Source organism: Gossypium hirsutum, chromosome D12 (assembly GCF_007990345.1).
Source record: "Gossypium hirsutum isolate 1008001.06 chromosome D12, Gossypium_hirsutum_v2.1, whole genome shotgun sequence".
NCBI lineage: Eukaryota > Viridiplantae > Streptophyta > Magnoliopsida > Malvales > Malvaceae > Gossypium > Gossypium hirsutum.
The window spans coordinates 58,118,530-58,146,252 of NC_053448.1; the positions used below are offsets into that span (position 1 = coordinate 58,118,530).

The following is a 27,723-nucleotide window of genomic DNA, read 5'->3' on the forward strand; positions in this document are numbered from 1 at the left end:
TGAATTGATAACATTGGTACTCATATTGTAATTTTTAAAAATTCAATGATCAAAACATAATTAATTATTGTATACTATTTTTAAACATACTTCAGTATTTTAATTTTGTAGTTTTCACACACACATGTGATATAATTTTTTTTAAAAATATAATTCTTTAATATTTGTGAAGATAAGATGAACAAAGTAACTTGGTTCAAACAAACAAGCATAGATATAAATAATTTTAAATAAACAAATGAAGATGAAGTGGGTTTAGAGGGATAGAAAACTTGTGCATTTAAACGCAAAATTTTAACTGACATCTATGTCGAGTTTGATACTAAACCATCTTAGATATTTTATTTTGGAATGATTCATAAATATTTATATGTCCAACACATTGTACGACGTCGATGTGCAAGTATAGGAGTAATCTAGAGGAAACATGGTAAAATATCTATTTATAGGTTTAGAGTTTAGTTATTATATTTTTATTTTTAAGAATTTAATCATGTATTTTTTAAATAAAAATATACTCTATAATAATATAATTAAAAATAATAATATTTTAATATATTTAAATTTAATAAAATAATTTTAACAGCTTTAACAGTTGGACTTAAATTTTAAAATTCAAATAATAGGAAAATTAAATTCTTAAAATAAAGTAAAGAGATTAAATTTTAAATTTATGAAAAGTATAGGGACTTATAGCCCATTTTAACCGAAAAATATATAGTCCGAAGCGTCGGACGGTAAAAATCAACAAGCCTTTCGAGTGGTAGAGTCAAACAGTACCTCCGAGGCTACTTTTGGTCGGATCTTTCAGGCGTTTAAGAACTCAGAGCACCAAAAGCAAGCCAAACCAACGCTGTTCGTCCGGCACAGTCGAACCCTGGTTTCGCTTCTGCTGCCCTCCGGACTTTAATCCTCTTACATCGAAACAGAAATCCCAAGCGATAAATAAGACAGAAAAGAAGAAGAAGAAGAGATAGGAAGAGAGGGAGATAAAGGAAGGCATGGGAGATCTATTCATATGGCTTATTTCTTTCTTCATCCTCATTGCCCTTCTTGTTCTCATTGTTTATCAGGTCAGTTCCCTCATTAACCCTAGACTCCATGTTTATTTTGTTTCTGGGTCTGCTTGTAATTTTGCTTTTATCCCTTATATTTGGTTCAAATTATACGATGCTTTGCTATTGGCTTGTTAGATTTTCATTATTTTATTGGTTCTTCCATTTAGTTGCTAGAAAACCACTTAATTATTGCAAGAAATTGCGTCTGTGTTGAGGAAAGGAGAGAAAAAATAGTTCCCTTGGAGTGCTTTTGTCTGGGTTTGTTGAATTTTGCTGCAAAAAAGGGTGATTTATGAATTATCAGAGAAAAATCTTAGGTTTGAAGTCCTAACTCCTGCTATATATTATCCCACAATTTGATTTTGAGGAACTAGGTGATGGATTTTTTTTGGGATTTGAAACATGAAAGAACTAAAGAAGCTTGGCAACAGAAATCTCTGTGGTGTCTAGCTAATTACTGATATTATTTTGTCTGAAGGTTGTTCTGGTTATATGAGAACAATAAAGAGGTTTAACAGCATGAACATTTTGCTGCAGCTCATGTGCTTGGCTGATTTAGAGTTTGATTACATCAATCCTTACGACTCTTCATCACGGATAAACAAAGTGGTCCTGCCGGAATTTATCCTCCAAGGAATTTTATGTGTATTCTATCTATTAACGGGACATTGGGTCATGGCGCTCTTATGTGGTCCATATTTATACTACAATGTGAGACTGTAAGTTCTTCCCTCATCTTCTTATTCGACCTTTTATTATTTCCCTATTCTGTTTTGAGGAAAAGTTCAAATGGTAGTTTCTCTAGCTTTAATTCACTGTTAATTTCAAATTACTTCGTTATGGCTCCCTTGTTTGTTTAGATTGCAATGCTATGTCCTGTATGATTAAGCCCCCGTCTGGTTATCCGGTCTATATTGTTCCATGATCTTGTTTGTTGTGAGCTTTGTGTTCTTAAGACTTGTAATTTCTAACTTGTGCAACGACATGAATAGGTATTAGGTAGCATTGGAGCTTCATGAAAATGGAAACTTTGTTATATGTCTATACTTTGCCTGCATCATGAACGTCCTTGTTGCGAATTTGAGTATTGATTGTTTGCTCTCTTGACCTCTCACCCTCTCTTAGGTTAAATACTCTTGCTATAAGCACCAAGTATAAAGAAATGTGTGATTTACCTGATGAGGTGTAATACATATGGGGCTGTGGACAATGTTATATCAATAAATAGAAACAATTGAATGCTTTATGGATCTTCACGAGGGAGAAAGGAATCGGACGAGAGTGGACTGATTGGCAGGCATATTAATGACTTTAATTTGGAAACAAACAAATTCCATTGGTCCCAAGCAATATTCTTTGTCCCTTTTGTCAAGTTTATTGGATTTGAGAATTACATTAAGCTAAAAGTTAGCTTTCTTTTGCCCCTTCAATAGATTGCATGGAAGAATCTGGGCATCTTGCGGGATTGTAGTTATTTCTATGCTCTAAATTAAATTTCCTTTTACGATATCAATCATGGATAAGAGCGTCGAGACTCTTAGAGCTTATCAAACATACTCTGGAGAAAAGCCAGTATATTGCTATTGGGCTTCATGATTTGTTGAGTGCTTTTGAAAATGTATATGCTTTCTGTTGTTATCAGTTACACACAGAAAAAGCACCTGGTAGACGTTACAGAGATATTTAACATGCTTCCCAGGGAGAAGAAGCAGCGCCTTTTTAAGCTTGGCTATCTTGTCCTTCTCCTCTTTTTCTCCTTATTCTGGTAATTTGTTGTTTTCAACAATACACAGGTTTCTCATGTTACCTTTTATTCTTAGTAGCTGCTAACATGGGAACTTTTTATATGCATTTGATAGGATGATCTGGTCTACATTAGAAGATATGGACGATTAATCGGAGACAACAGCTTTCTTAACTTAAAGCATTTAGTGCATTGGACATTCACACTCTTTTTTCTTAATCATATTTCAACTTGTGTCTGTTGTAAACTGATATAGCATAAATTTCAAGGTTGTATGATTTGTGAGAATTTCAGTTTATTTTAGTTATATATATATTCGGGCATTTGTTATTTGTTTAGCCTTGTGCTTGGATTTTGCTCAAGGAATGAGCTATCTCAATTTATGCTATTGATAAAAATCGAAAATAGAGGCAAAAATTAACAGTTGAACAGACTGAACAGGCTTAATATTTTTTTATGAATTTTTAATTATTTATTTAATTATTGTTTGTTTGGTAGTTGAATAGATCAAACTAGTTGAATTAGGAACTGTTCTGTTTAATCATTGGTTCAGTTATTAAAACACTAAATATCTTTGAGATTATACCACATCATCATTTGAAATTTTGACCTCTTATTACTCCACCAATGGCCACATCGACCCATCCAATACATGGTGCTTGCCAATGTTCCTTCATCGTAGACGTGCAAGCCCATTTATTAATATGATCCTTGATTTTTCATGACTTCATCCATACTTCTGCTTTAAATCGTTACAATCCTTTCAAGAAAAACTAGCTAATGACATAAGAAAGTAGCCCATTTCTCATAATTACTTACATAATAAATATAAATATATTGATAAATTCAAAATTTGAAATATTAAAACAATAACTTTACGCTCCTCTAATAATAATTCAAATAATAATTATAGCAAAATTAATATAAAAACCACCACTCTGTCTCAACATCGTCTTTTTCTTCCTCTCCTCCTCCGGTCGCTGACCAAAGCTCTCCCCTGCCGACCAGGAAATTAAATAAGGTAACGTTTGAAGACCTAAGTTATCTGCTCTTTGCTTCTGCATCACTGCCATATTTGATTCTCTGTCTTAAATACTGCTTTTTTTTTTTTACTCCGTCTCCTCCATTCTTTTTTTTACAAGGTATTGCTTTAGCGGAAATAGCGGACCGTTCTCGCCGCTATTTTCCGTTACACTGCCGTTTTTCAGCCGTGATCGACCGCTGTTGATGTGAAATTTGTTCACACCGCTATTGGGGTCTTTAGCGTTGGCGGACGGCGCCGCTTCCGCTATTTGGAATCCTTTCCTACTAGTAAAAGCTAGATGTTTTTATGTAGGAAGTTTGAAGAAGCTTTTAATCTTTTATGTGAAATGGCAGAAGCTAGGATTGTGCCCAACCACACATGCCATATCATAGATTTGGAATTTGCAACTTTAGTTTTGTGCAAACAGCTCTTCTGGATTCGTTTACTAAGCTAGGTGATATGATAACACAAAATGGGTTTAGGGTTTTTATTAGATGCCTGAGAAATGTGGTCTCATGGAATTTGATTTTATATGGGTATTTGAAAACTGGGAATTTAGGATAGGCTGAGAGTGTTCTTGATGAGATTATATTATCTTGGAATGCAATTTTATCATGGTATCCCAAATATAGGGAATATGGATCAGATACTTCATTTTAATCCCCAATAATTCCAAACTGAAATTCATCATGTATGATGCATCTAAGTAGATGCTTTTCCTTTTCTATTTTAACTAACTTGCATCCATTTGGCTTTCCACTTACTAAGTACAGGTCTGTGTGGCTGTGTAGCAGTTCAGATTTTAAGGTTTCTGCTTCATCATGGTCAACGCCACTAAAGGGCTATTCGTTTCTTGGTAAGATAGATATTTAATGCTATACGAGTATATTTTGATGTTCAATGTTCAGTTGTTGCTTCTTTATCTCTTTCTCCTCTATATAAGTTGTCTATTTGTTGGTTGGGGCAAGCGTAATCCAGTTTTAAATGGAAACATCAGCTTCATTTTGAAGCTCTAAGAACCGTGCTTTCTAAAGCCTTGATTTAGTTCTTGGAATCATATGATTAATTGGAGCTTCTAAATGGGAGATTAAAACCATCCTGTCTAAAGATATTAGTGTGGTGATTCTATTGTTTGTATGGCATTTGGCATTTGATTAGAATTCATTGATGTCACAATCGAAGCAACCCGATCGCTTGTCAGTTTAAATGGTTAAAATGGTTGCATACAAATGTCATTTATTTTATTGCCCCATTATGAAGGCCTAAGAATCTGTGTATTTTGCATCGTGTTTATGTTATTTTTTCCCATCATAGTCGTGTTTAAGGTATTAATATTTGCTCATATAAATTTTGACAAGCTTGTGTATTCGAAGTTTATCAGGTTATCAGTTCCCCTTCTGCATTATAGCTGAAAGATTCCTGTTCCATTATATTTTGCAGTGACATTCCCATGGCACAGTTTATCGTGAATTTGAATGCATCGCTGCCAGCTGCACATAAGTTTATAATACATGTGCTGGATAGCACGCACTTTTTCGTGCAACCTGATGTCGCTGGAATGATACGAAGTGCCATATCTGAGTTCAGAGACCAGAATTCATACGAGAAGCCAACTTGATTCTTGAACTCAATATCCTTTCTTTAATGGAGCTCATATATGAAAAACCAATAAAGAACAACAAAGAAATTCTAATGTATGAATATGTGCAATTTCTGGCTTCCTATTTTCATTTTGACTTCAGACCCTGATATAATTGAGGGCTATATTTGGATTTGGATTTTGTATTTATTTATTTGTTTGGCTATCATTCCAAAGACTTGTTCGAGTATATCATTATCCTTTTGCTGAAATATTAGATGATTGTTAACAGGAGTTATTGCAACTACTAACATGTAAGAGGATACTAAATTGGTTCCAAGCAATTTTTTCTTTGAAACTCTAGTTATGATTGTGTTTTAAGTAAACTTGTTCGCAGATCTGATTGCATGCTCGGTCGCAAGATTAGGCTTGGTTGTGTAAGGATTTTTGAACTTTGGGTCTGTCTGAATTTAAATTAAATAATAAAAATTATTTTTTAAAATTTAATTTTAAATATATATAAATATTAATATGAAATTAAAAAAATTAAATATTTTTAAAAAAGAAATATATAATATTTTATATTAGATTAATATAATTTTTGGATCTGAACTTAATAAATATGTACATTTTGTTATCTGAAATTAAAAAATATAAAAATTTAATTGATGTGACACTTTAAAAAGTATATAAATTATATTATCATTTTATATTTATAACAATTTGTTATATAAATCACATGCATATATATATTATTACAAAGTCTTAGGGTCTCAATTGACATGACAACTTAAATTTTTGACATGTAGCATATTTATCTTATCGAAAATGGCAACACAATTTATTTGTAAAGTTTTAAAACAACTGGTACCATAAATATGCTTTAAAATGCTATTAATTTTTTTAACAATTTTTTTACTAACTATTTTAAAAAATTCAAATAATTTTTTTAAATAAAGGTTAGAGTGTAAATTTACCGTCATACTATAGATAAATATTGAAATTCGCCACTATACTTTGTTTTTATTAATATTTGCCGTTGTTTTTTTTAAATGAGTAAATTTGACACTCAATTTTTATGTTATTAAATTTTACTATTAAACTTTAAATTTTATTAATTTTTACCACCAATTATCGTTTTTTAATTAAATTCTATCGCTCAATATTTAAAAAATTTTAATAATAAAACTTCTTTCAAATATTTTACTTCAATATTTAATAATAAGTTAATTTATAAAATATAAAAAATAATAAATTAGGTTAGATTTTTTTAAATTAAAATAAATATTTGAAAAATAGTATATATAAAGTAAATTTATTTTTTATAAAATAAATGTTTTTATTAATTTTGAAGGTTAAATATTAAGATAAAATACAAAAAAAGAAATTTATTAAATTGTTTTCAAATTATTTTAAAGTAAAATTGATTAGAGAATTTCAATCAAGAATTAAACTTGGAGACAAAATTCAATCAAATAAATGTAAAAGGGTAAAGTATCAAAATTGTCACTTTTGTTTACCTCATGTTACATTTTAGTCACTTATGTTTGAAATGTTACATTTTAGTCACTTATGTTAACGTGTTGTAACATTTTAGTCACTGAGCCGTTAATTGTTGTTAATGGTGTAACAGTAAGTTGACGTGACATGTTAAATCATCATTTCAAACAAAAATTTTAGGTTAAATTATACAATTGGTCTCCATATTTTTTGTTTTGAGTAATTTAATTTTTTTCTTTTATGTTCTTTTGACTTTTCTTTATTTTTCATTCTCTTCTACTTCTCCCTTTGTTTTCCTCCTTTCTCCATCTCTTTTAATGTAGTTTTTTTTTTCTATTTTCTATTTGTTAAAACTAAATGGGAAGAAGAAAAAAAAATTAAATTGTTCAAAAAAATAAAAGTAAAGGGACTAGTTTTAACAAATGTAAACATAGAAAAACTATGTTAAAAAAGATGGAGAAGGGAGGAAAACAAAGGAAGAAGCAGAAGAGAATAAAAGAAAAAAGAAAAAGAAAAAGAAAAGCTAAAAGGACATAAAAGAAAAAAATTAAATTGCTCAAAACGAAAAAATATGTGGACCAATTGTATAACTTAACCTAAATTTTTTGTTTGAAATGATGATTTAACGTGGCACACCAGCTTACCATTATACTGTTAACAACAATTAACGGCTCAGTGACTAAAACGTAACATTTCAAACATAAGTGATTAAAATGTAATTTAAGGTAAACAAAAGTGACTATTTTGATACTTTATCCAAATGTAAAACAGTAAACTTTTATATAGAGTTAAAGTATAATGGTAAATTTATCTTTAATTTATAGGTACAATCATAAATATTATTTAAAATGAAATATAGTGATAATTTTTAATTTCACTTAAAAGTAGAGAAAATTTTGCACATAAAAATATACTTTTAAAATTAATGATATATATTTTTAAAAAATTACAGTATATTTTATTAATACATGTAATTAATCCGTGGTATATTTTGTTCGTAGAATATTGAGTGTAAAGAATAGAGCAAAAACTCTATAATAGTAACGGCACCACCAGATCCTTGCTATATCATCAGCCCTCCCTCCCTCCCTCCCTCAATCTTCTATTTCTTCTTCCTAATAAAACGCTCTTCGGATTCTTCAAACCCCCAAAACAATGGCAATCTCACTTAATACAAATCTTCATCAGCCGTCTCTGAGGTTATATTTATTTTACTGTATAATACATAATTGGTGTATTTCTATACGTATATATATGACGTGGGTATTTTCTATTTTCTTCGTTTGTTGTTTTGCAGTTGTGGGACTAAGGTTTACTCTGGTTTGAAGCTTCAATCTCCCTGTATGTTTGCTTTCTTCACTCTGGAGTAACACAATTCCTTTTTTCATATACCCTAAAATTTGAACTTTTTTTTGGGCTAATTGTTACTATTTTGAAGGTTTATTTGCAACTGGGAGACCAAACTTGACTGCGGACTTCTATACCAGAGTTAATAAGAGTCTCCAATGCGGGTAACCAGTCTCTACTTTGAACTTCTTCTTATTTTATTAATCGTGTATAATGGCTTGTAATTGGAGATATGTTCTTATTTATTTTGATTATGGGATTCTCTAGGGCAACTTTACAGTTCATAAATTTGAATTTTGGATTTTTACAGTTTGCTTCTTGTAAGTAAAAATGATGTTTGAATTTTGTTTCTGGTTCCAAGGAAAAGAAAAAAAATTGCATCTTTTAGTGTTCATAATTAATATGTTTGATTTAAAGCTTGCTCCTTTAAGCATATCTGGCATGTGTGATGGCTACTCTGTAGCTGTATGCCTGCCTTGTTCTGATTTTTTACCATGGTTAGTGTTGTATTCTAGTTCCTTATTTTATTTCATGGAAATGGAGCGCTTTATCTAATGTAGTCTCAACTGTATAATACGCGGCAACTTTATATTCAAGTTTCGAATTAGTTCTTCAAATATCTGCATTTCTTTGTCTGCAGAACGCGAAGCTGCAAAGCAACAAGGTCACGAGTAGGGATGATGCCAATAGGAACTCCGAGAGTTCCCTATAGAGTTCCAGGTGAAGGAACTTGGCAATGGGTTGATTTATGGAATGCACTAGTGAGTAAACTTAGCTAATTCTAATTATAAATCGGAGAACCTAGTTTCAAACTGAACATGTTCTAGCATGGATGCTGTTCAGAGTATTGTTATGTTGTAGATGATTCGAACGTACCCTTATAATCCTTTGCTGTTTTACTGTTATATGGATATCTTTCAGTTGGCAAAGTGGTTTGATAATCTGTTTCAGCATCTGTCCTAGATTTTCATTGTTGCCTGAATCTTTTGTTTTCATGTACTCTCAAACAAGCTTTGAATTCTATTATGTACCTTCTAGTGGCTAATGACATACTTTGGAATTTGGATGCAGTATCGAGAGCGCGTTATTTTCATTGGACAACATATAGATGAGGAATTTAGCAACCAAATATTGGCAACGATGTTATACCTTGATAGTATTGATGATAATAAAAGGCTTTACTTTTACATTAATGGCCCTGGCGGGGATGTAAGTTTCTTTTGATTTTTTAAATGCTTTTGCTGATGTATATATTTAAATTTCTAATTTCTTATCTTTGGTCACTATCTGATATGGACTTGGCGTTGTTTACAGCTTACCCCAAGCTTGGCTATCTATGATACCATGAAAAGCTTGAAGAGTCCTGTCGGCACCCACTGTGTAGGCTATGCCTACAATCTAGCAGGCTTCCTGCTTGCAGCTGGGGAAAAGGTATCACTTCCATCTAAACCCGTAAACTTTGTGGTATTTCTTTTGCGAGTGTAGGCTGTGAATTCTTGTGGCATGATGCATGAAGTTATCCCTCAAAGTTTTAAAAGTTTTAGACTTTTTTAGCTGTGCACTGCTGACCAAATAGTGATTCTTGAATTTTCTTTTATTTTGGTATGGATGTAATAATAGCAACAGGAAAAAGCTACCGCCCCTGACCTGATTGGGCTTTTGTAATCCATGATCTGTGCATCAAAGTTGTTTCTAGAGCCTACTGTGAAATTTTCTTTTAACGCCTTAAGTGAGGCATCTGTTATTTGCAGCTGAAATGGGAAATATGATATAATTCTTTCTTGTTTCCTATACATGAAGGGTAATCGCTTTGCAATGCCTCTTTCAAGAGTTGCTCTACAGTCTCCAGCTGGTGCAGCTCGTGGTCAGGTATGACTGCATGCTACTGTGGTGAATTATAATAAAAATTTTCATTGTTATCATTTTGATGATCATAAAATTATTTAATGTCAACAGGCTGATGATATCCGTAATGAAGCCAATGAGCTTCTTAGAATCAGAGATTACCTTTTCACCGAGCTAGCTAAGAATACAGGCCAGCCTGTTGAGAAGGTGATGTTAACAGCTCAATCTCTGAAGTGATTACAATAATGTTCTTTTCTTTTTTTGGTTTGATTCATTTCAGCATTGCTAGCATCCTTTTTTAACTCCGGGTTCTAAACACAATCACCTAAAATCTCCCTTTTCGAGCTTTCATTCGCTCTCTCGGCTAAAGTTCATTTGTTCTTCTGTTACTTTTCTTGTTTATATGTTCATTGTTTTACCTGTTGAAACAGAACTAACAATGAATGTGCACGTGCAGGTCAACAAGGATTTAAGTAGGATGAAACGCTTCAATGCACAAGAAGCTCTTGAATATGGGCTTATTGATCGTATAGTCAGACCACCTCGTATCAAGGCCGATGCACCTCGTAAGGATGCAGGAACAGGCCTTGGTTAGTGTTTATTATTTCCCATAACAAAATGGCTTGATATAGCTGTAATAGTATTATGTTTCTCAAATTTATGTGCACGTTTTTGCATAAAGTGTTGTATTTGAATGCTTTGAAGTTAATTGATCCTAATGAAGTTTTCCCCAAAGAAAGAGCCAGTCAAGCTCCATTAGGTATTTATAATGGGTCATTTTTAATCTCATCAGTGCTGCTTTTAATCTCATACTTGGGTCCAATTTAATACCAATTTACAGCACAAGTTCAAATTGGGTTCGGTTTATTGTTAGTGCCCAATTCCCCAGAAGTTACAAAGAACCCAACAGAAAAGATACTTCAGTTTTGGGGTCTAATCATGATTTTAGTCTCCAACTTAATTCCTCTATTTTAATTTTGCATACTTTGATTTCTAGGTTAAATTCTGCTATTAGATGAAAGTTGTTTAATTTGGTCATTTTTTTATTATTGTATTTTTTAAGTTTTAAAATTTCAGTTTTTATCAAATGATAATTATTAAATTCATTAAGTTCTGTTATTTTAAAGATTTGATGCGACAAATATATCAATATGTGTGATATTATGTCAGCTTACTATTTACATATTACTAAAAAATCTAGTTAACGGATTAATGATTGTCATTTGCATATTAAAATTTTAAAATTTGAAAAGTATAAGGATTTAGAATGATCCTATTTGATTATATGGATTAAATATACAACTATATGTAGAGTGTAGGATTAGTAATAAAATTTAACCAACCGAACAAATTTAATTGCTATTGTTTAGGTCAAGATTAAATTTTCAAAATTCATGAAACAAAGGACTAAAATTGACTATTTTAAAAAGTATAAGATTAAAATTGATCAAAATAAAGAATAAGGATTAAACTCACTACATTCGTAAAGTATAAGAATTAATAACAAAATTTAACCATATTTATATAATGTTATTAGTAGGTTTTAACTAATATGTAAATTTATTATTTGTTGAATATGGTTAATTAAATTTGAGGGGGATGTGATTGCATGATAACAAGGGCATATTAATAGAAAAAATATAATTTTTATGTCATCATATTAGTTTGGAGTGACTAATAATTAAATTATGTTAATTTAGGGAATTAAGTTTCAAATTTTAGTTTTGATACTTCTTTCCGGTTAATGTAATTCTAATATTTGTCTTTAGAATAAAAAAAGGAAGAAAGAAGAAGGAAAACCCAGCAAATAGCATCACGCTTTTGCAACATGATTAACTACGACATGATAATTGCAGGAAAAAAAAGGCTTATATCATTAGCACAGACATTAATTAGTATAATAATAATTAACAAATTCCTGCGACTTTTGAAGGATTCCAAGATGGATGGCCATCAACAATAAGTCCAAGTTCATACATCGATAATTCAGCATCAAGGGGAAATTGTTGGTTGAAACGAAATGTTAAATTTATTTCATTAGCAGCTTGATTAATGATGATGATTAATTAATTAATTTTATGGCCAACAATCAACATGATTCCACATCGGTTGCCATGGATCAATCACATGGAGGCACCTTGATTTGTCGTTTCCTTAGGCGTCTAATCTTAAAATGTCCAATACTCTCTATTGACTTTGACTTAAATCCATAATTAAACCCCCCCCCCCCCGACATGTGATGGATGCAATGCAACAGCCTTGAACTGGTAAGACATGAGATTCGAGGCAATGGGGGTGGGGTGCCTTTCACATGGTTTTGTTTTCTTACTTTCTTAAGCCCTCCTCCAAGATTTTGGTTTCTTAAAAATTAGATTTATAATATTAAATTGCTAGTTGATTTGCATAATGAGATAACAACATTGTTAAGATAAGATTGTTTAGTGTGAGTAGCCAATATAGCATTCAAAGTAGTGATAATTTCAAGGTTGTTTCATCATCAGCTTCCAAAACTTTGCTGTCTCAATGGTTTGTGGGCAATGGCATGCTTATGTTAAAGAACCCAACTTCCCATGTTTTTTCACTCAATGGCATGCCTTTGGATTAATATGACATTAATATAAAAATATTATTATTTTATGAAAGAAGTTACTTTCAAACTTGACCCCTTTTTGGGGGGGGTATTTTTTTAACATTTTATTAGTAAAAGTGACTATATAATTCATATTATTTTCTATCTAAATGAAAAAGGGAAAGGAAATTACTAAATCTTTTTTATATAATTTGTGGTTATTAATATTTATAAGAAATTACCAAATATGAATTTTTTCGTATTGATAGTCACTATATAATTTATGTAGTTTCATAAGATCTAAATTAAAGAAAAGAAAATACAACAATGTACAAAGTCTTCTATCTTATAGATAAACTATATACAAACTTTTAAATTTTAATTTAATTGGGGATATTAAGGGTGAGTATGGTTGGGTGGTGGGGTGCGGTGCGTTTTGTTTACTTTTTTGTCTTACGCTACAGTATCTAATCTCACTACCACCATTGTTTTTACACTAATCGCGGGTAAATACACCGTCCATCCAAACCCATCTTAAGTTAAATGCTTGAAAAAATGGTATATTTGTAGAATGGAGCTAATTATAGGTGCTATAACATATAAAATACCAACCGGTTCACTTGATTAGGCATTCCACGAAATGCCTCTATTCTATAAACTAATCGTCTTTATAAAATTGATACACAAAACTGTATTAATTGAGGGTTTAATTCAGAATCCAATCTTCAACAAATTTGTTTATATATATCCTATAGAAGCTTGCTTGATTCTCTCAAAGCGCATAAAACATCCTGAAAATGGTGTAAATAATGGAAAAGTGTTGTGTTAGTCTTTCTTTCTTTTGTCTCGCAACATCTCGAATCTAACAATTTTCAATCACTTGTGTACATAAATTTCTGATTTCAGCAGTGGGACCTATTTCTCCTTTCTAAGCTAGCATAATTGGAGTTAATTAATATTAAATCTTAGTTTATTTCATCCAAATAAGCAGGAATATATGAGAAATTATTTTATGGATCTTTTCTATCGCATCATTTATGGTCATTTTCTAATTATTTAATGACATTTTAACAATTTTTTTCATGTCATTAATATATAATTTTGATAAATTTTTAACGCCGAACCCTAAGTTTAAGGTTCAGGATTTAGCGTTTGAGTTTGGGTTTAGGGTAAAAAAAATTACCAAAATTATGTGTCAATGACATAAAAAATTTTACTAAAATATTATTAAATAATTAGAAAGAGATCGCGAATGGGTGTAATAAAAATGACTCATAAAATAATATCGATAAATAAATGAAATGAAATTGTAAACAATTTACAAATTTTTGTTAAAAGAAAAAAGAAAAGATAGTTAGAGGAATGATAAATTATTTATGAGAAAGGCCAACATTAACTTGATCTCCAAGCATTCCATCAAATTATATCTGCCAATAGATATATTTATATTGGGATGGTAAGCAACTACCACAATCCAAGAGCAAAATTTTGGGGGAAAAAAATCCAAACACTTTGTTTTGGAGTGATCTGAAAATGAACATTAAACAAATATTAGCTTTTTGGGAATCCTATGTTTACGCTTAAAAAAAAAAAAAACTTGCTCTTACATACCGTTATCTTATGTTACATTAAAGATTTATTTTTCCTTAGGCTGCAGAATTCTTTATTTAATGATGATATATAGTATCAATGATTTCTTTTACTAATTATATTTCAGTTTTCAAACATCATTGGTCTGATAATTAAATTCTAAAAAACCAAAAGCTTTGATTCCCTTCATTTTTCATACATATCCAATTAATTTGGATAACATCAAAACTAATCCAAGCTTATGAGACAAATGATATTTCATTTTAATACATGCTGCTAAGATTTGTCAGGGTCTTGGTTTTCTTTGTATTTAGATCATATTTGGGTTATATTTATATCTTTGTATTAATAAAAAAAATTAATATATGTTCTCAATGTTAATGTCGAAGTCTCACTCTAAATGTATATGATCTTTTTTTCAGATTTGTTCTAATTTTAGTTAGTTATTGAGTTAATCTTTGTGCTTTTCATATATTTTAATCGTTAGTTACAATGGATACCTAATGACTTGATTGTGATAAAGAGAAGAAAAATTTTTGGAGGAATTGTTTTACCTTTCTAAAAATTTACTAATTATTTTATATCTTATATTTAACTATTTTATAGCATCCACTAATGCATGGTTTTGCAAGATAAAGACAACAATGATGTAGCTATACTGATTAATTACTACCATAATTTTAGAGGGGAGGGGTTGGTTTAGTTTGGTTTCTCTGGATTCTTTGTTTTTTTCTTTAAGCTCAGCCGTTGGCCGTAGGTTGGCAGCCTACCAACATTAATTCATAGTAACATGCAATTACCAACAACTTTTCTTTTCTCTCTCTCCGCCTGCATATTGCAAAGTGAGCCATTGCCATTGCCATTGCCTTACGTTGTGCTTCCCTGTCAGCGCCTCCAACGCGTCTTTTGTCACTCACTCAGCCCCACCCCCAACACCTCTGGATTATGCCCCCCTTTACTTTACACCTCCATTCCTTCTTTCCTCCCCTATATATTTATATAGGCCTTCCTATGTAAAAAGAGAGAACTCATTAATAAACCTTAACCACTCACATTCTATTACAACTACTTGTTTTTATGGAATTTATCAATCTCTGAACGTATGATATATATATGAATGAATGCGACAAGATTTACCATGTGTTTAAGCCCCCACAAAGATTGGATCTCTAATATTTTTTCCTTTTAACTTTCTTTTTTATTAGATATAAATAGCATGTAATTGAATATATATAATTTATTTGTGCCAACGCTTGTTATATACACTCTTTTTCGTAGACAAGCTATTTTATATTCGTTAATGTTAAAAGAAAATAGAATAAAAGGGATTGAGAATTAAACCTAATTTTATAAACACCTCCAATAAATAATGAATGCTTTAATGGGGGAGGAGGAACTTTACCAGTGAATAGGGCGTACTTACAGGTAACGTAAATATGACTGAGAAGAATAGAATGGAGGACCCTGTACTTAAAAAGATAGGGGGTTGAGACACGTGTCCATTTTAGAATCTATAAAGGATGTGGACCCAACATTAAATATTGAGCTTACTTTGCCTTTTGTAGGGTCAAAGTCAGGTGGTGGTGGTCATGTGGAATGTATGAATAGTGAAATGCTCATACTTTTACCCTCACTCTTAACTTATTTTTCATTCCAATTTTTTCCTTTAAATAAGGAGCTAAACATAATTTAGGAATTACAAATCTATTTACATAGCTTCTTTTTCTTTTTAAGAAATTAAATTTTTTTAGATTAAGTCTTAGTTAGATTGACAATGCAGGGTATGTGAGTTTGAGTGTGTTGAAGTACATTATCTTCCTATTTGTGGGTTAGAAGGGGCTATGGATAGTTCTAGACATTGTGTCAAAAAAAAAACAAATATAATCAAAACTTATAATGAGATTGATAAAAAAAACTAAAACTTTTTGTTATATATATAATTAGCATTAACATATTAGGGTTTTTCTTTTTAACAAAATCTGTATACAAGAAACTCATGTAATATACCTGATTGGAAAAGAAAATTCAGTTCATAAATCAAGAGAGAGGATAGTAATGCACATTATATTTTTAGGAAGAGAATTTAAATTTGAATCTTAAAGATAATGTTGTTGAAAGAAGTAATTATAAATTCTGAAAAGAAGTAATTATAAATTCTTAGTACTAAATGAACTTTAAGATGGATATATTTCTGATTTTAAAGAAATATGTCATATGTGAGCTGTGTTATTAATTCAATAAAAGAAGTATGCAAATAATATAGGGTTAATTAACATAAAAATTAAAAATTATAATTGTAAACCCCTACCCTCCATCTTTATAATATAGTATATATGATAGAGATGGATTGAAAAATATTTAGTACATTTTAACCAAACCATGTCTACTACATATTTAAACATTGGGAAAGAAAGAGGAGAAGTGGGGACCTCTCACCACTCTCCACCGCCCACCAAAGCCAATCTTTGCCAACTCAATTTATCTAACCCTAGACCCCCCATCCTCTCTTTTAATTTCTCCCTAACATCCCAAACTCTTGTGTAAAACCATGATGGAACTCAGCTGAAACCATGGGATGCTGGTGTGCTTCCTACTACTCCATTAAACAACTTCAAAGATCAAAAACCTGAAAGCAAAGCCAGAAGAAAAAGAAAAGAGCTGTCCAATCCAAGCACTCTGTTCACTGTTGCTATTATATATAAATATATATATTCTCTCTTTTAGTCTCTTTTGCTTCCACTATCTTCCTTTAATTCTTTTACAAGCTAGCTTTTTATTATTTTCTTTGATGTTTTTGGTCTGGGATTCCTGTTTTTGTATGTAAGTTGAGATCGCTTCGAGATTGTAAAAAACAAAAGTATTATATAGCATGGATCCAGTTTCATCATCACATGGCCTTTCTCTTCCACCTCCATTTCATATACGAGATTTCAATCTTCACCACCATCCTCAGCTTCAACAGCAAGAAAATCAGTACCATCATCACCAAAACTCTGAAGATGAGCAAAGTGGAAGCAGCAGCGGGGTTAAGAAAAGGGATCGGGATGATATCAACAATAACAACAACAACAACAGCAGCGCCAATAACGAAGGCAAAGAGCTTAGCCTTCAAGGCTATGGTGAAGGAGAGTTCAATCGAAGACCACGAGGCAGGCCTGCTGGATCCAAGAACAAACCTAAGCCACCTATCATCATCAACCGAGACAGTGCCAACGCTTTACGCACGCATGTCATGGAGATAGGGGATGGATGTGACATTGTTGAAAGCGTCACAACCTTTGCTAGAAGACGTCAGAGGGGAGTTTGCATAATGAGTGGGACTGGGACCGTCACGAATGTGACCCTTAGGCAACCAGCCTCGGCTGGTGCAGTTGTCAACTTGCATGGCCGATTTGAGATACTATCATTGGCGGGATCATTCTTGCCTCCACCTGCACCGCCGGCTGCTACGGGGATAACCATATATTTGGCTGGCGGACAAGGCCAAGTTGTGGGCGGTAGTGTTGTTGGGACACTCACTTGTTCAGGCCCGGTTGTGATTATGGCAGCTTCTTTTAGTAACGCCGCATATGAGCGGCTTCCATTGGAAGAAGAAGATGAAGGACAGCTTCCAGTGCAAGGGGATGGAATTGGATCACCCGCTGCAGTTGGAGGGCAACAACAGCAGCAGCAGCAGCAGCAGCAAGCCTTGGCTGAGTCAAATGCGCCTCTTTTTCATGGATTACCACCTAATCTTCTCAATTCTATTCAGTTACCAAGTGAGGCATTTTGGGCTACTGGTCGCCCTCCATTCTAGCTAACAGTTTTCACCACTTAATGATGCGAGTGTTGGTTAATCCCGTTTCACTTTCAGCTATAACAATCAAAGACTACACAAGTTTAATTTGTAGCCAGGAAATTTGGGTTTGTTGAGCAACATTTTCAGGTTTTGGTTTCTTTTACTATTCTCTTTTTTTCCTTCCTTTACTGAATTTAATCTGATGAGTAGGTCATATATATGCCTGCATGCTGATTGAATGACAGTAAGTTCGTAGTTTGATTTCATGAGAATAAGAAGAAGAAAGGGACAGCTTCCAAAATACTGTAGGTTACTTACAGTACTGCTTTTTCACTATATTGTTCTTGCTGCAGCTCCACGAAATTCTCATAATATTTCCCCCATTGAAGCAAGCTGCTATTATATCCATGCATGTCATTTTTGTTGTGTGATTTTACACTTGATTACTTGTTCATATATAGACACAGTTACATACCATACGCAACACTCCTCCAAGGAAGGTTCTTTCTTATACGCAAAACTAGCTATAATATCTTTTCTCTTGTTAACATTACCTCTTTATGATGATGATGATCACCCATGCATAGGACTAGGAAGGCAGCTAGCGCCTAGCAATAAGTATAAATTAAGTTTCTCTCATTATATTGCTGGTGTGTTTATGTAAAGAGGCATGGGCAGTATTATAGTTTCCAAATGTTTTGTTTCTTGAGAGAGAAAGAAAGATAGTGGATAAGGAAGACATGAAATTATTAGGTGGGAGTACTGGTTTACACGTGCATTGCTCTGAACAAGCTCCTTTTCGAGGCAGTACCACAAAACACTTGCATCAAAAAGGCCACGACCAACACTAATGTGGGCTCTAAATTTAGCATCTCTCACTCTCTTCCTTATCTGTCTATTTTTGGGATTCAGAGAAGGAGAGATTCTCTGAACTGCAACTGATCTCCATCTTTAAAACTCACAGCTGTCTGCTTTTTTATTTTTTTTCCTTAAAAGCCAATCCTATTAGACTTATCCATTCGTTCTTGCACTGTTTTTCTTCATTGAATTCAGATCTTCCTTTCTGTCTTCTGCTCTTTCCTTTTTATTGACTAGCCGTGATTTGACAGTCAAATAAATCACAAGAAAAGAAAAAGATAGACAAGCCGCATTAACACAGTGGGGGCATTCAGGGTTTTGTGTTTATTAGAACAAACAAAATGAATTTCCAAAACAAATCAACCCTTACAGAATAAAATAATTTTGAACTTGTTTATATACAAGAACAACCTATCTTAGTTACCCTCCTTTCCATTTCATATATACAAATAGTTTCTTTACTATAATTAGCAAACTGCACAATACAGGAAGGCAGACAGGCTCGGATGAATACATTACATATATGAGATTACATAGATAACAATTTGATTAATAAATCAGAGGTTCAGTGTGTAATAAACAAAGCCAAGCGCATTCTATTTCATGCCAAAACTTCAACAGGAGCAAGGCTATATGTGTTCCTGCATTTTTTGAATGTGGAGAATATCAATCTTCTAGTCTGAATTAGTTTAAGATGACGGGGTTTTGCACTTCAAGTCCGATACTTCAATCGAATTTTCCGTAATTGTATTAATAGTCTATTCGTAGCCGCTTCAGTCCAGCTATGAAGTCGGGGCTAGAAGCAAGTGTTCGATGTGCAAGAGTTCTTATGTCTTCACGTGGACAGTCTTGCGAGATGCGGACTAGTTCCCACAAGGCACCTTCACTTATCATGTCTTTAGCATTCACTTCTGTAATGTAGGTAGTGAATTAGATCCTCATTAGAAACGTTTTTAAAGAGAAATGTCTCGAGATTTTCTTAGGAAAAACAAACAAACCATGTTGTGCTAAGTGGCAGAGTGCAAGCTCAGTGTGGCGCCGGATTGGCGAGGCATCACTATTAGCATTCTGTACAATCCATGGAAGTGCTCCATCCTCAATCAGAAGAGATCTTCCAGTTTTGCTTCCTGTACCATTTGAGAACCCAATTACCCCACCCAGAAGACGAAGATATCATAAATATGTTTATGAACATACGCCCTAAACTTTGTTAACAAGACATCAATGAGTTAAACAATGTCTTGACACTAGATGTGAGATCTCTAGTGAGATTAAAAGAATTTGAGAAGTTGTACTCTGAGAAAACGTACCTTGAGTTGATGCTCTTGACTCACATTTAGCAAAGTTCGCGATTCCACGAGCAACTTGGGCAAGAACATCTGGATGTCCACATTTGACAATTTCTAGCAAAGCCTTAATACCACCTTCACCTCTTAGCTTAGTTTGCAGCTTATCTGGAGAACATAATGGAGTACTTGATTAAAGAGGTAAAACTACTGATCAACTTAACATTTGAGGAAGTTATCAATTGACCAACACATTCAATTAAGCCTTACACCAGTCTATGTTCTTTCAGAAGAACGTATCATTTACATTCCTTGAAAAAATTCACATGCATAGCAAATAAGAGGGTTGCAGCAGATAAAAACCGAAAACATGAAGCAATTTACCATTGCCACACAGATTGGCGATGGCCCCAGCAACCATTCTAAGTGTTTGAGGATCCTTAGCATGACTTGCAGTCGTTGATAATAAGCTAATGCCCCCTTGAGACATTACAAGTTCCTGGTTTTTTTCTGACAAAATAAACAAGTAATATATGTAAAAAGGAAGAGAAATTGAAAGCGAAAAGACTGATAGCAAGTGGCACCATAATGCAGTTATAGCAGTATTAAACAATGAATCAGAGGAGCTAAATTTTACCATTCATTGCAAGATTGGCAATTGCACCAGCTGCAACTCTGTGTATGGTTTCATCCTCAGAGCTTCCAAGCAGCATCAGCAAGGACTTTAGGCCTCCAGCTTCTACAATCTTCTGCTGATTAGTTTCTGAACAATGGAGGCCACGTTTACAGTGTCATTGATAGATGTAATTAGAACCAGCACTATCAAAGTAATTATTATCCGGACAGAAGAGATGGAGGAAACAGCAAATACGTCCATGTCGAAATCCTCAGTTATGTAGGATTGAAAATTCCACTCATACTAAAATTGCTTTCCACAAGATGAGAAAAACCAGAAAACATGCAACAACCTAAACATGAAAGTGTTCTATCGTAACAATGTCGATCTTAGAGCAAAGTATGTCAGTGCTACAAAAAAAAAGGGGTAAATCAGGAACAGACAGGTAGAAAAGATACCCTCAGCAGCTAAATTTGCTACTACTTTCACAGCATGAATCCGCACATCAGCATCTTCAGCTTCAAGCAGTGACAAGATCTTTTGCAATCCCACTGTAAGAGAAAGCAAGAGATTAACCATAAATACGTTATTGTTTAAAATTATTTATTATGGTTCTCTTAATATAAATATAAATTCAGGAATTTCTACTACCTTGTTCGAAGAGTTTTGCTACAGAGGCCTTCTCTCCATTTCCTGAATCCTTTAACTGTGATCTAACTTGAGAAACCGGAGAATCTAGTCCGCCTGGGACTTTCCCAGGACCACCTCTATCAAGTCTTTTTCTAGTCTAACACAAAATGCATGTCCAGTTAGAATTTATAAAGCATAATTAAGCAATTGTCACTCAGGTGACGAATATAAAGGTGTACTTTCTATCAGACAATTTTCAATTCCTTAAATCAGGCTGTTTTAAGGAAACAGTTTGAAACATTATATTTGCAGTTAATTACAAGGACACAAACAGTATGAAAGTTATAACATTTACAATATACTTTGTGTATTTACCTCAGGAGAGGAATGATCAATTAGCAAATGAAGGACGATAAGGAAAAAGGAAAGAAGTATGGAAGTATTTCATATCAGGATCAATAACAATAATTGGATGGACCATGCCAAACTTGTAGATTTCATAGATAACATACCTCGTCTGCTTCGAAACTTAGGTGCAATAACTGACTTTGCAGCATTGATATTTCCCCTTCAAGTTTCTCCTTTTGACATACCTCATCTTCCACCATCTTTTGCAGTTTCAAGATCTCAGAGTTTGCCAATGCCTATAAATTAGAAGTATGACAGTATGGACAACAGTCTATGCCAAATAAGTAGCAGAAAGCAGTGCTACAGAAATAAAATAGAGATACACAGAATTTACCTCCGACATTTTCAGTTGAGCTAGTTGACTTTTAAGGTTATCAACTTCCTCTTCGGCTGCTTTCCTTAGTGAAGTTTCTTTGCTAAGTAACTTTTTTACCTCGGCAACTTCCTCAGCAATGTGTACCATCTGCTCCTAGTGGGATAAAAAAAGGGCAGACATAATAAAATGAGGATAAAAATAGCTATACGTGACAAAAAAAACCTAGAGAAAAAGTAACAAAAAGAAATGAAGAAAAAGACAAAATATGGCAGCTCCCTAAATTCAGTTGTACGAGCTATCAAAATCAAAATCATGTAATAAAAGAGATAGTCCTACACAATTATTATATTTCCACCTTTCTTTCATTGCCCTGATTTTGCTGATTCATCATCCATTTCTCCTCAAGCTTCTTTATTGATTCCATATAGTCCTTTTGATACTTCAGTCTTTCCTTCTGCAACAAGAAGTTACCAATTTCAGTATGCATCAAGTATAAATTAGAGCAACTCAAGGCACTGGGAAAAAAAAAACATGACCTATCATCACAAAGTTCAATGATCAGCAGCTCAGCAGGTAACTGCACACTTAGTTCCACCCACTAAAACCCCCTTTTGATTTCTAATCATATTTCACACCATCCCATCCTTAAATTTAGAGGTATATGACAATGAAAGCACCCCTTTTCTAATCACTAACAAGATCTATGTTACACATTTTACACATCATGTTATTCAAAACCATGCAGAAATTTCTATGACAATTATCCCTTTCTTTGTGGTATAAAAACTGGTAAAGTTATGACAGTGATAAATTTTATAGCATTATACATATTAGCAAAGTAGACACCACTTGCCAGCTGAATTTAGAATATCTACAAATTAAAAGAGAATTTCGAGGGTAGAAAACTACTCTCTTTCCCTCCACACGACACAAACTTCACACAATTGCATGCATATGCAAACCAACAAATGGAAAACAGGAAAAAAATCTTACCTCCACTGCATCAGCATAGTTTCTTTCAGCCTCAGAAATTCGATTTTGTGCCTCTGCAGTTATTCTTTCAATCTCAACTTCAAATGCTTTCTGCTTCCTCTCATGCTCCATAATCAGTTTGTCTAATTGTATGTCTAGCCTTCGAGCCAAACTTTTATAATCAAATTCTTCCTTGAGTTTCAACATATTCTCCACTTTCATAGCCTATAGAAGGCAAGGAAGTGCATATATTGAGCAATCAAATGGATTAAGTACCAGCTGTTTTGTAAAATAAGATGAATTAAGTAAAATAAAGTAAGTTGTTCTTTAACCTACCCTCTGTCCAAACATTATAGTACTAGCTGTTTCTCCGCGATGACGTGGAGATGGACCTACGGTTATAACCAATGATGTTCTTGCTGTGCCTGTTAAAGAAACAAATGTCACCAAAAAAATTAGCACCATGGAAGATGCTGGTCTTGTTCAAATGGAACAAGATTGTATAATTTAGCAGATATAATTCTAATTCAGAACATCTGTGTCTATAACTACATGTACATTTGTGAGATGCATAGAATAATAGCTCAGTAAGTAATAACACAGAGAAAAAAAAGCTATCCGTTTACCTCCAAATGAATCTCGAAGCAATCTAGTAAGCTTTGAATCACGAACAGGAACATGAGCACTATTCTCTGCTAGTGCATTAATGCATTTCCCTAATGCACTAAGGGAAAGATTGATAGATTTGGCTTCCTCACGTGTATGGCCATCACTCCCTGAAAAGTAATAGCAAAGAAAAAAAAGTTCAGCTTGGAGGAGAAACAAGAGAAGATGCTTTTTCACGAGTAAAAAAAGGTGGAAAGTAGGATCAATTATCACATAAACAGTCAAACTGATGGAGAGAGCATTTTGCTCCCAATTTCATTACCTGACTTATCAATTCGCTCTGAACCAGCAAGATCTACAACAACTAGCTTGCCCTTTCGTACGAGTGGAGGCCTAAGAGATCTAGCCATGCTAGTACTGTTACCATTGTCACTTGAATGAGCAGGTTCTCTTCCTTTGACAGTCCTCTTCACATGCACCTAAAGCAGTAAGAGATAATTAATGGATTGATAAGATAAATGAAGATCAATCATGTCCTCCAACAAATAAGTTATTACAATAATATCTTAATTAAATTAATTCACCATCAAAAGGGCATGACTACGAGAAGATTCAGTGTTCAATTTTGTGTTCGCAGCATGGCGGTGAGCTTCTCCTAATCGTAGTAATTCCAAGAAACTCTGCTGATCTCTTATTTCTACAAGGGTAGCCCCAGGTAGTGAAACATCTCCAGATTTAGGCTCTTCAACAATGGAAATGTTGTCATTAGTAGGATCAAGAAGATCCTGTAAGCTCTCCATGTAGAGCTGCAGAAATTTTCAATGAACAGAGCTATTAGGCACATTAAAATTTAAAACTCTTGTAACTTTGGAGAAAATGATAAAAAAAAAATTCTAAAAGAAAAGTAAGCTTAGACCAATTAGCACAATTCATGACAATATCAGAAATCAAACACCAAGATCTGCAGTAATATGCATCTCCCAGAAAAGAATATCTAATATGCAACCTGCAAATAGGAGACCAAAACAGAATCAATTTCTGGTGAAACTTCTGCCAAAATGTCCTCCATAGCACGGACCATTATTCCACGATTAGCTGTATCTTCCTCCCCAAGTCGACCAAGAGTATATGTTTTGCCAGTACCAGTCTGACCATAAGCCATGATTGTCCCATTGTAACCATCCAAAACACCCTATGAACACAAATACACAATGACCTAGTCAATAAAATGGATAATGCATCAAAAAAGGCACTAAATCCTTTATAAGCTATGACCAAACACAGCAGTTATGTACAGCAGAACAAAACAATTGATAACTTGGGAGAAGACCAACACAAAACACAATGATAGGTTGAAACTACTTTCAGCCACCGCCTCTGCTGTTGCCAAGGAAGAATAACTAATAACAAATAAAATTCTAACAAATTCTGGTACAATTAGAAAAGCCCTGTACTCAAACCTCAACAACTGGCTTTGCAACAACTTCATACACACGCTTTTGCGATGCAAACTCTGTCAGCACTTCATCAAACTCATAGGTGTCTGTGTCCCAGTTGTTTTTGCGAAGCTTTAACCTTTTAAGCTGAAAGAGAAAAGTTGAAGCATTGGTGAGAACTTCACCAAACTCAAGCAATAAACACTTACAGAAACTGGATGGGAGTTAATTTCAATAAATCTAAAAGCTAGTTAGGTGAGCTACGTGCACAAGTACAGGCATGTCGACTTCACTTTTTCTTAGGTGGTTAGAAACTAAATCCTTCTAGACTAATTGAAATGAAGTGATAATTATTCAAGAATTTGCTACTTTTCTCCATTTTCATTTGAATAAACTCACTTTTAGGCTGATGCATCCCTCAAGATGCCAACCCTGACAAAATATAATCGATATGCCCTTCTCTTAGCTTTTCCTCAATCATTTGTACTTCAAGATCAAACAGATAAAAGAAAGCAGATAAAGACATCTAACAAAATTAAGGTCACTGAGAATTGTATTCCCTGCATATCCAACTGTCAGATAGCAACATAATACCTCTGGTTGAAGTTCTACACAATCAGCAAAATCAGCATCTGCTACTGACTCTTCTGCATTACGTGGACGTAATCTCACAGCCACTCGAACTCTTCCAGGAACTGAAGAGAAACATAAAAGCTTCAAATTAACAAATAAAATATACAGAACAAGCAAAATAATAGAATGCTGATCATACTCGTCAAGAAAAAATCAATACTAGGCAAGCTATTATCATCACCCTGATCCTTTTTCTTCGTAAAGATTGAATTGACTAAGAATCTTAAGTTTGGCAGCCCTGAATAAGGGCACTGAAAGATAAGCAAATATTAAGCTTTATAAATTGTCAGCATTACAAACATACTAAAAATAAGAAAAAGGATATCAAATATTCAAAGTGAATATTAAGAATGCTGTATGTCACGACTCGACCTAGTCCATGGGGCATAGGCCGTGCCAGAGAATGTAAGCCGGAATTGTCTTTTACCCATAGGCCCCTTAAGGTTTTAACATCTTAAGGTGACCGCCTTCAGATATACACGTTCTGTAAAATGCATTCATTTGAGGGTTTGAATCTCTTGAGACAAACCCTCATTTGTGTGTTGTGATGTGGGATCGAATCTCTGGAGAAGCAACAAGGGTGGCACCTTTTTATGTCATGACCGGACCCAGCCAGCAGAGCATAAGCAGTACCATGAGAACACACGTATGAGTGCACCCTGCAGAACTGATACCAATGTGACAAACACTTGATAAACTTGTGGGGGACAAAGAGGATAATTCCGAATTATGTTCTAATGTCGCAGCCCTTAGCTATGCCTAGCGGACTGTATCAGGTCGTGACAGTTTATGACTAATTCATATCTAATTAGAGATCCATAAGCACCCACAGCTCAAATCCTGGAATAGTTTGGAACTTATCTAACCATGAATTAGTGTGATTGCTAATTAAAAAGATTTTAGATTGCATAATTTATCAAATTGCTTTAACGGGAAACAACTTACGAAATTCTCTTCAATCACTTCTCAATTATACGATAATAACAAACATAACCTTCCAAAAACATACGAAGAGCTACTTACAAAATACAAAATCAGATAGTGTATGCTATAATCATCAGCAGTTGGGAAAAAGCTACCCATTATTATCAACCTCAAGTGAAAATTTCAGATATCCGACCTTCTAAAACAGGGAAAGAAAAAAAAACTCCACGACAAACAAATTTTATAAGATAACCAAGAAAAATGCACCATCGAAGATCTCAAACAAAACCCCGAAACTAACCTCCAGCATCATCTTTGGCAGCTCCACCTCCAAGTGATCCGGGGCTACTCTTCCTTAACCCGGAAGAAGCACCGGTCAAAGGCGAAGACTTGTTTTTGAATGCAGGCTTTGAAGGGTTGGAATTCACAGAGAGTGGCTTATCTGTTGATGCTGTTGATGTTGTTGTCGTTCCTTTGAGAGAGTTCCTATGAGTCCCATTCCTATTATTTCCACCACCACTAGCCATTTGCTTAAAAAATAAAAAGACCCAAAATCAAAAATCTCGAAAAGATTCAATCTTTAAGGTGCCCTATTCTTCCCTCCTGAACTCTTGTTTCTTAGCTTATCCTTTGGTTGGTTGCAAAGAAAATGCAGTAAAAGGGGGTGGGGGGATTTGGAGCGTTGAAACTGTTAAGTTACCAGAAAGAGTGTCTAAGCAATGAATTAGAGTGTTTTTTGTTTTGCTCTTACTAAAATACCCTTTTGAAACAGAAGTACGTTACAACTTACATGTGTTACTTGACTTCTACGTGCGCCTCGTGACGGTGTTCAGACGGGCCAATAGGCTGTGGGTGTCGTGGAATAGTAAGGGAATCCTTAAATTACTGTCCTGCCCTTCAGATCCAAACTGCCCTCCAACTGTTTTCTTTTTATCAAGTATATTAATTGCGAAAAATTCCATGGTTGGTTCTTCGAATGGTTTTTTTTTTCTTATTATTAATTT

General features: G+C 33.7%; 5 protein-coding genes across 9 annotated transcripts; 4 read left to right on the forward strand and 1 right to left on the reverse strand.

The window, feature by feature from the left end:
- Positions 1 to 690: 690 nt before the first annotated feature.
- Positions 691 to 3,132, forward strand: LOC107946965 (protein cornichon homolog 4). The gene is made up of 4 exons (XM_016881479.2): positions 691 to 1,073; positions 1,596 to 1,777; positions 2,701 to 2,823; positions 2,918 to 3,132. The coding sequence occupies exons 1-4, from the start codon at positions 1,002 to 1,004 to the stop codon at positions 2,952 to 2,954; spliced, it is 414 nt and encodes a 137-aa protein (XP_016736968.1). The 5' UTR covers positions 691 to 1,001; the 3' UTR covers positions 2,955 to 3,132.
- Positions 1,643 to 5,655, forward strand: LOC107946966 (general transcription and DNA repair factor IIH subunit TFB5). 3 transcript variants are annotated; one of them, XM_016881481.2, is made up of 4 exons: positions 3,365 to 3,823; positions 3,945 to 4,280; positions 4,600 to 4,682; positions 5,267 to 5,655. In XM_016881481.2, exons 3-4 carry the CDS (start codon positions 4,648 to 4,650, stop codon positions 5,442 to 5,444), a joined length of 213 nt encoding a protein of 70 aa, XP_016736970.1. In that variant the 5' UTR covers positions 3,365 to 3,823; positions 3,945 to 4,280; positions 4,600 to 4,647; the 3' UTR covers positions 5,445 to 5,655. The 3 variants fall into 3 exon arrangements, with proteins under 3 accessions (XP_040963343.1, XP_016736970.1, XP_016736969.1); XM_041107409.1 differs by lacking the exons at positions 3,365 to 3,823; positions 3,945 to 4,280 and adding an exon at positions 1,643 to 1,777; XM_016881480.2 differs by lacking the exon at positions 3,945 to 4,280 and having other exon boundaries at positions 3,531 to 3,823.
- A 2,270-nt stretch (positions 5,656 to 7,925) lies between these two features.
- Positions 7,926 to 10,832, forward strand: LOC107946968 (ATP-dependent Clp protease proteolytic subunit-related protein 2, chloroplastic). Its single transcript, XM_016881482.2, has 9 exons — positions 7,926 to 8,104; positions 8,203 to 8,246; positions 8,344 to 8,416; positions 8,893 to 9,013; positions 9,324 to 9,461; positions 9,567 to 9,683; positions 10,053 to 10,121; positions 10,209 to 10,304; positions 10,555 to 10,832. Exons 1-9 carry the CDS (start codon positions 8,061 to 8,063, stop codon positions 10,690 to 10,692), a joined length of 840 nt encoding a protein of 279 aa, XP_016736971.1. The 5' UTR covers positions 7,926 to 8,060; the 3' UTR covers positions 10,693 to 10,832.
- A 5,813-nt stretch (positions 10,833 to 16,645) lies between these two features.
- Positions 16,646 to 18,335, forward strand: LOC107946970 (AT-hook motif nuclear-localized protein 26). Its single transcript, XM_041107412.1, has one exon. It carries the CDS (start codon positions 17,126 to 17,128, stop codon positions 18,050 to 18,052), a length of 927 nt encoding a protein of 308 aa, XP_040963346.1. The 5' UTR covers positions 16,646 to 17,125; the 3' UTR covers positions 18,053 to 18,335.
- An 862-nt stretch (positions 18,336 to 19,197) lies between these two features.
- Positions 19,198 to 27,463, reverse strand: LOC107946969 (kinesin-like protein KIN-UA). 3 transcript variants are annotated; one of them, XM_041107410.1, is made up of 19 exons: positions 27,021 to 27,463; positions 25,757 to 25,857; positions 25,187 to 25,309; positions 24,733 to 24,918; positions 24,311 to 24,532; positions 24,049 to 24,205; positions 23,747 to 23,896; positions 23,457 to 23,545; positions 23,142 to 23,345; positions 22,504 to 22,602; positions 22,167 to 22,295; positions 21,937 to 22,068; positions 21,446 to 21,581; positions 21,253 to 21,345; positions 20,816 to 20,941; positions 20,563 to 20,688; positions 20,203 to 20,346; positions 19,891 to 20,019; positions 19,198 to 19,803 (listed from the first exon to the last, which is right to left on the reverse strand). In XM_041107410.1, the coding sequence occupies exons 1-19, from the start codon at positions 27,244 to 27,246 to the stop codon at positions 19,643 to 19,645; spliced, it is 2,733 nt and encodes a 910-aa protein (XP_040963344.1). In that variant the 5' UTR covers positions 27,247 to 27,463; the 3' UTR covers positions 19,198 to 19,642. The 3 variants fall into 3 exon arrangements, with proteins under 3 accessions (XP_040963344.1, XP_016736972.2, XP_040963345.1); XM_016881483.2 differs by having other exon boundaries at positions 22,167 to 22,301; positions 27,021 to 27,441; XM_041107411.1 differs by lacking the exon at positions 27,021 to 27,463 and adding an exon at positions 25,562 to 25,648 and having other exon boundaries at positions 22,167 to 22,301.
- Between the last annotated feature and the right edge of the window lie 260 nt (positions 27,464 to 27,723).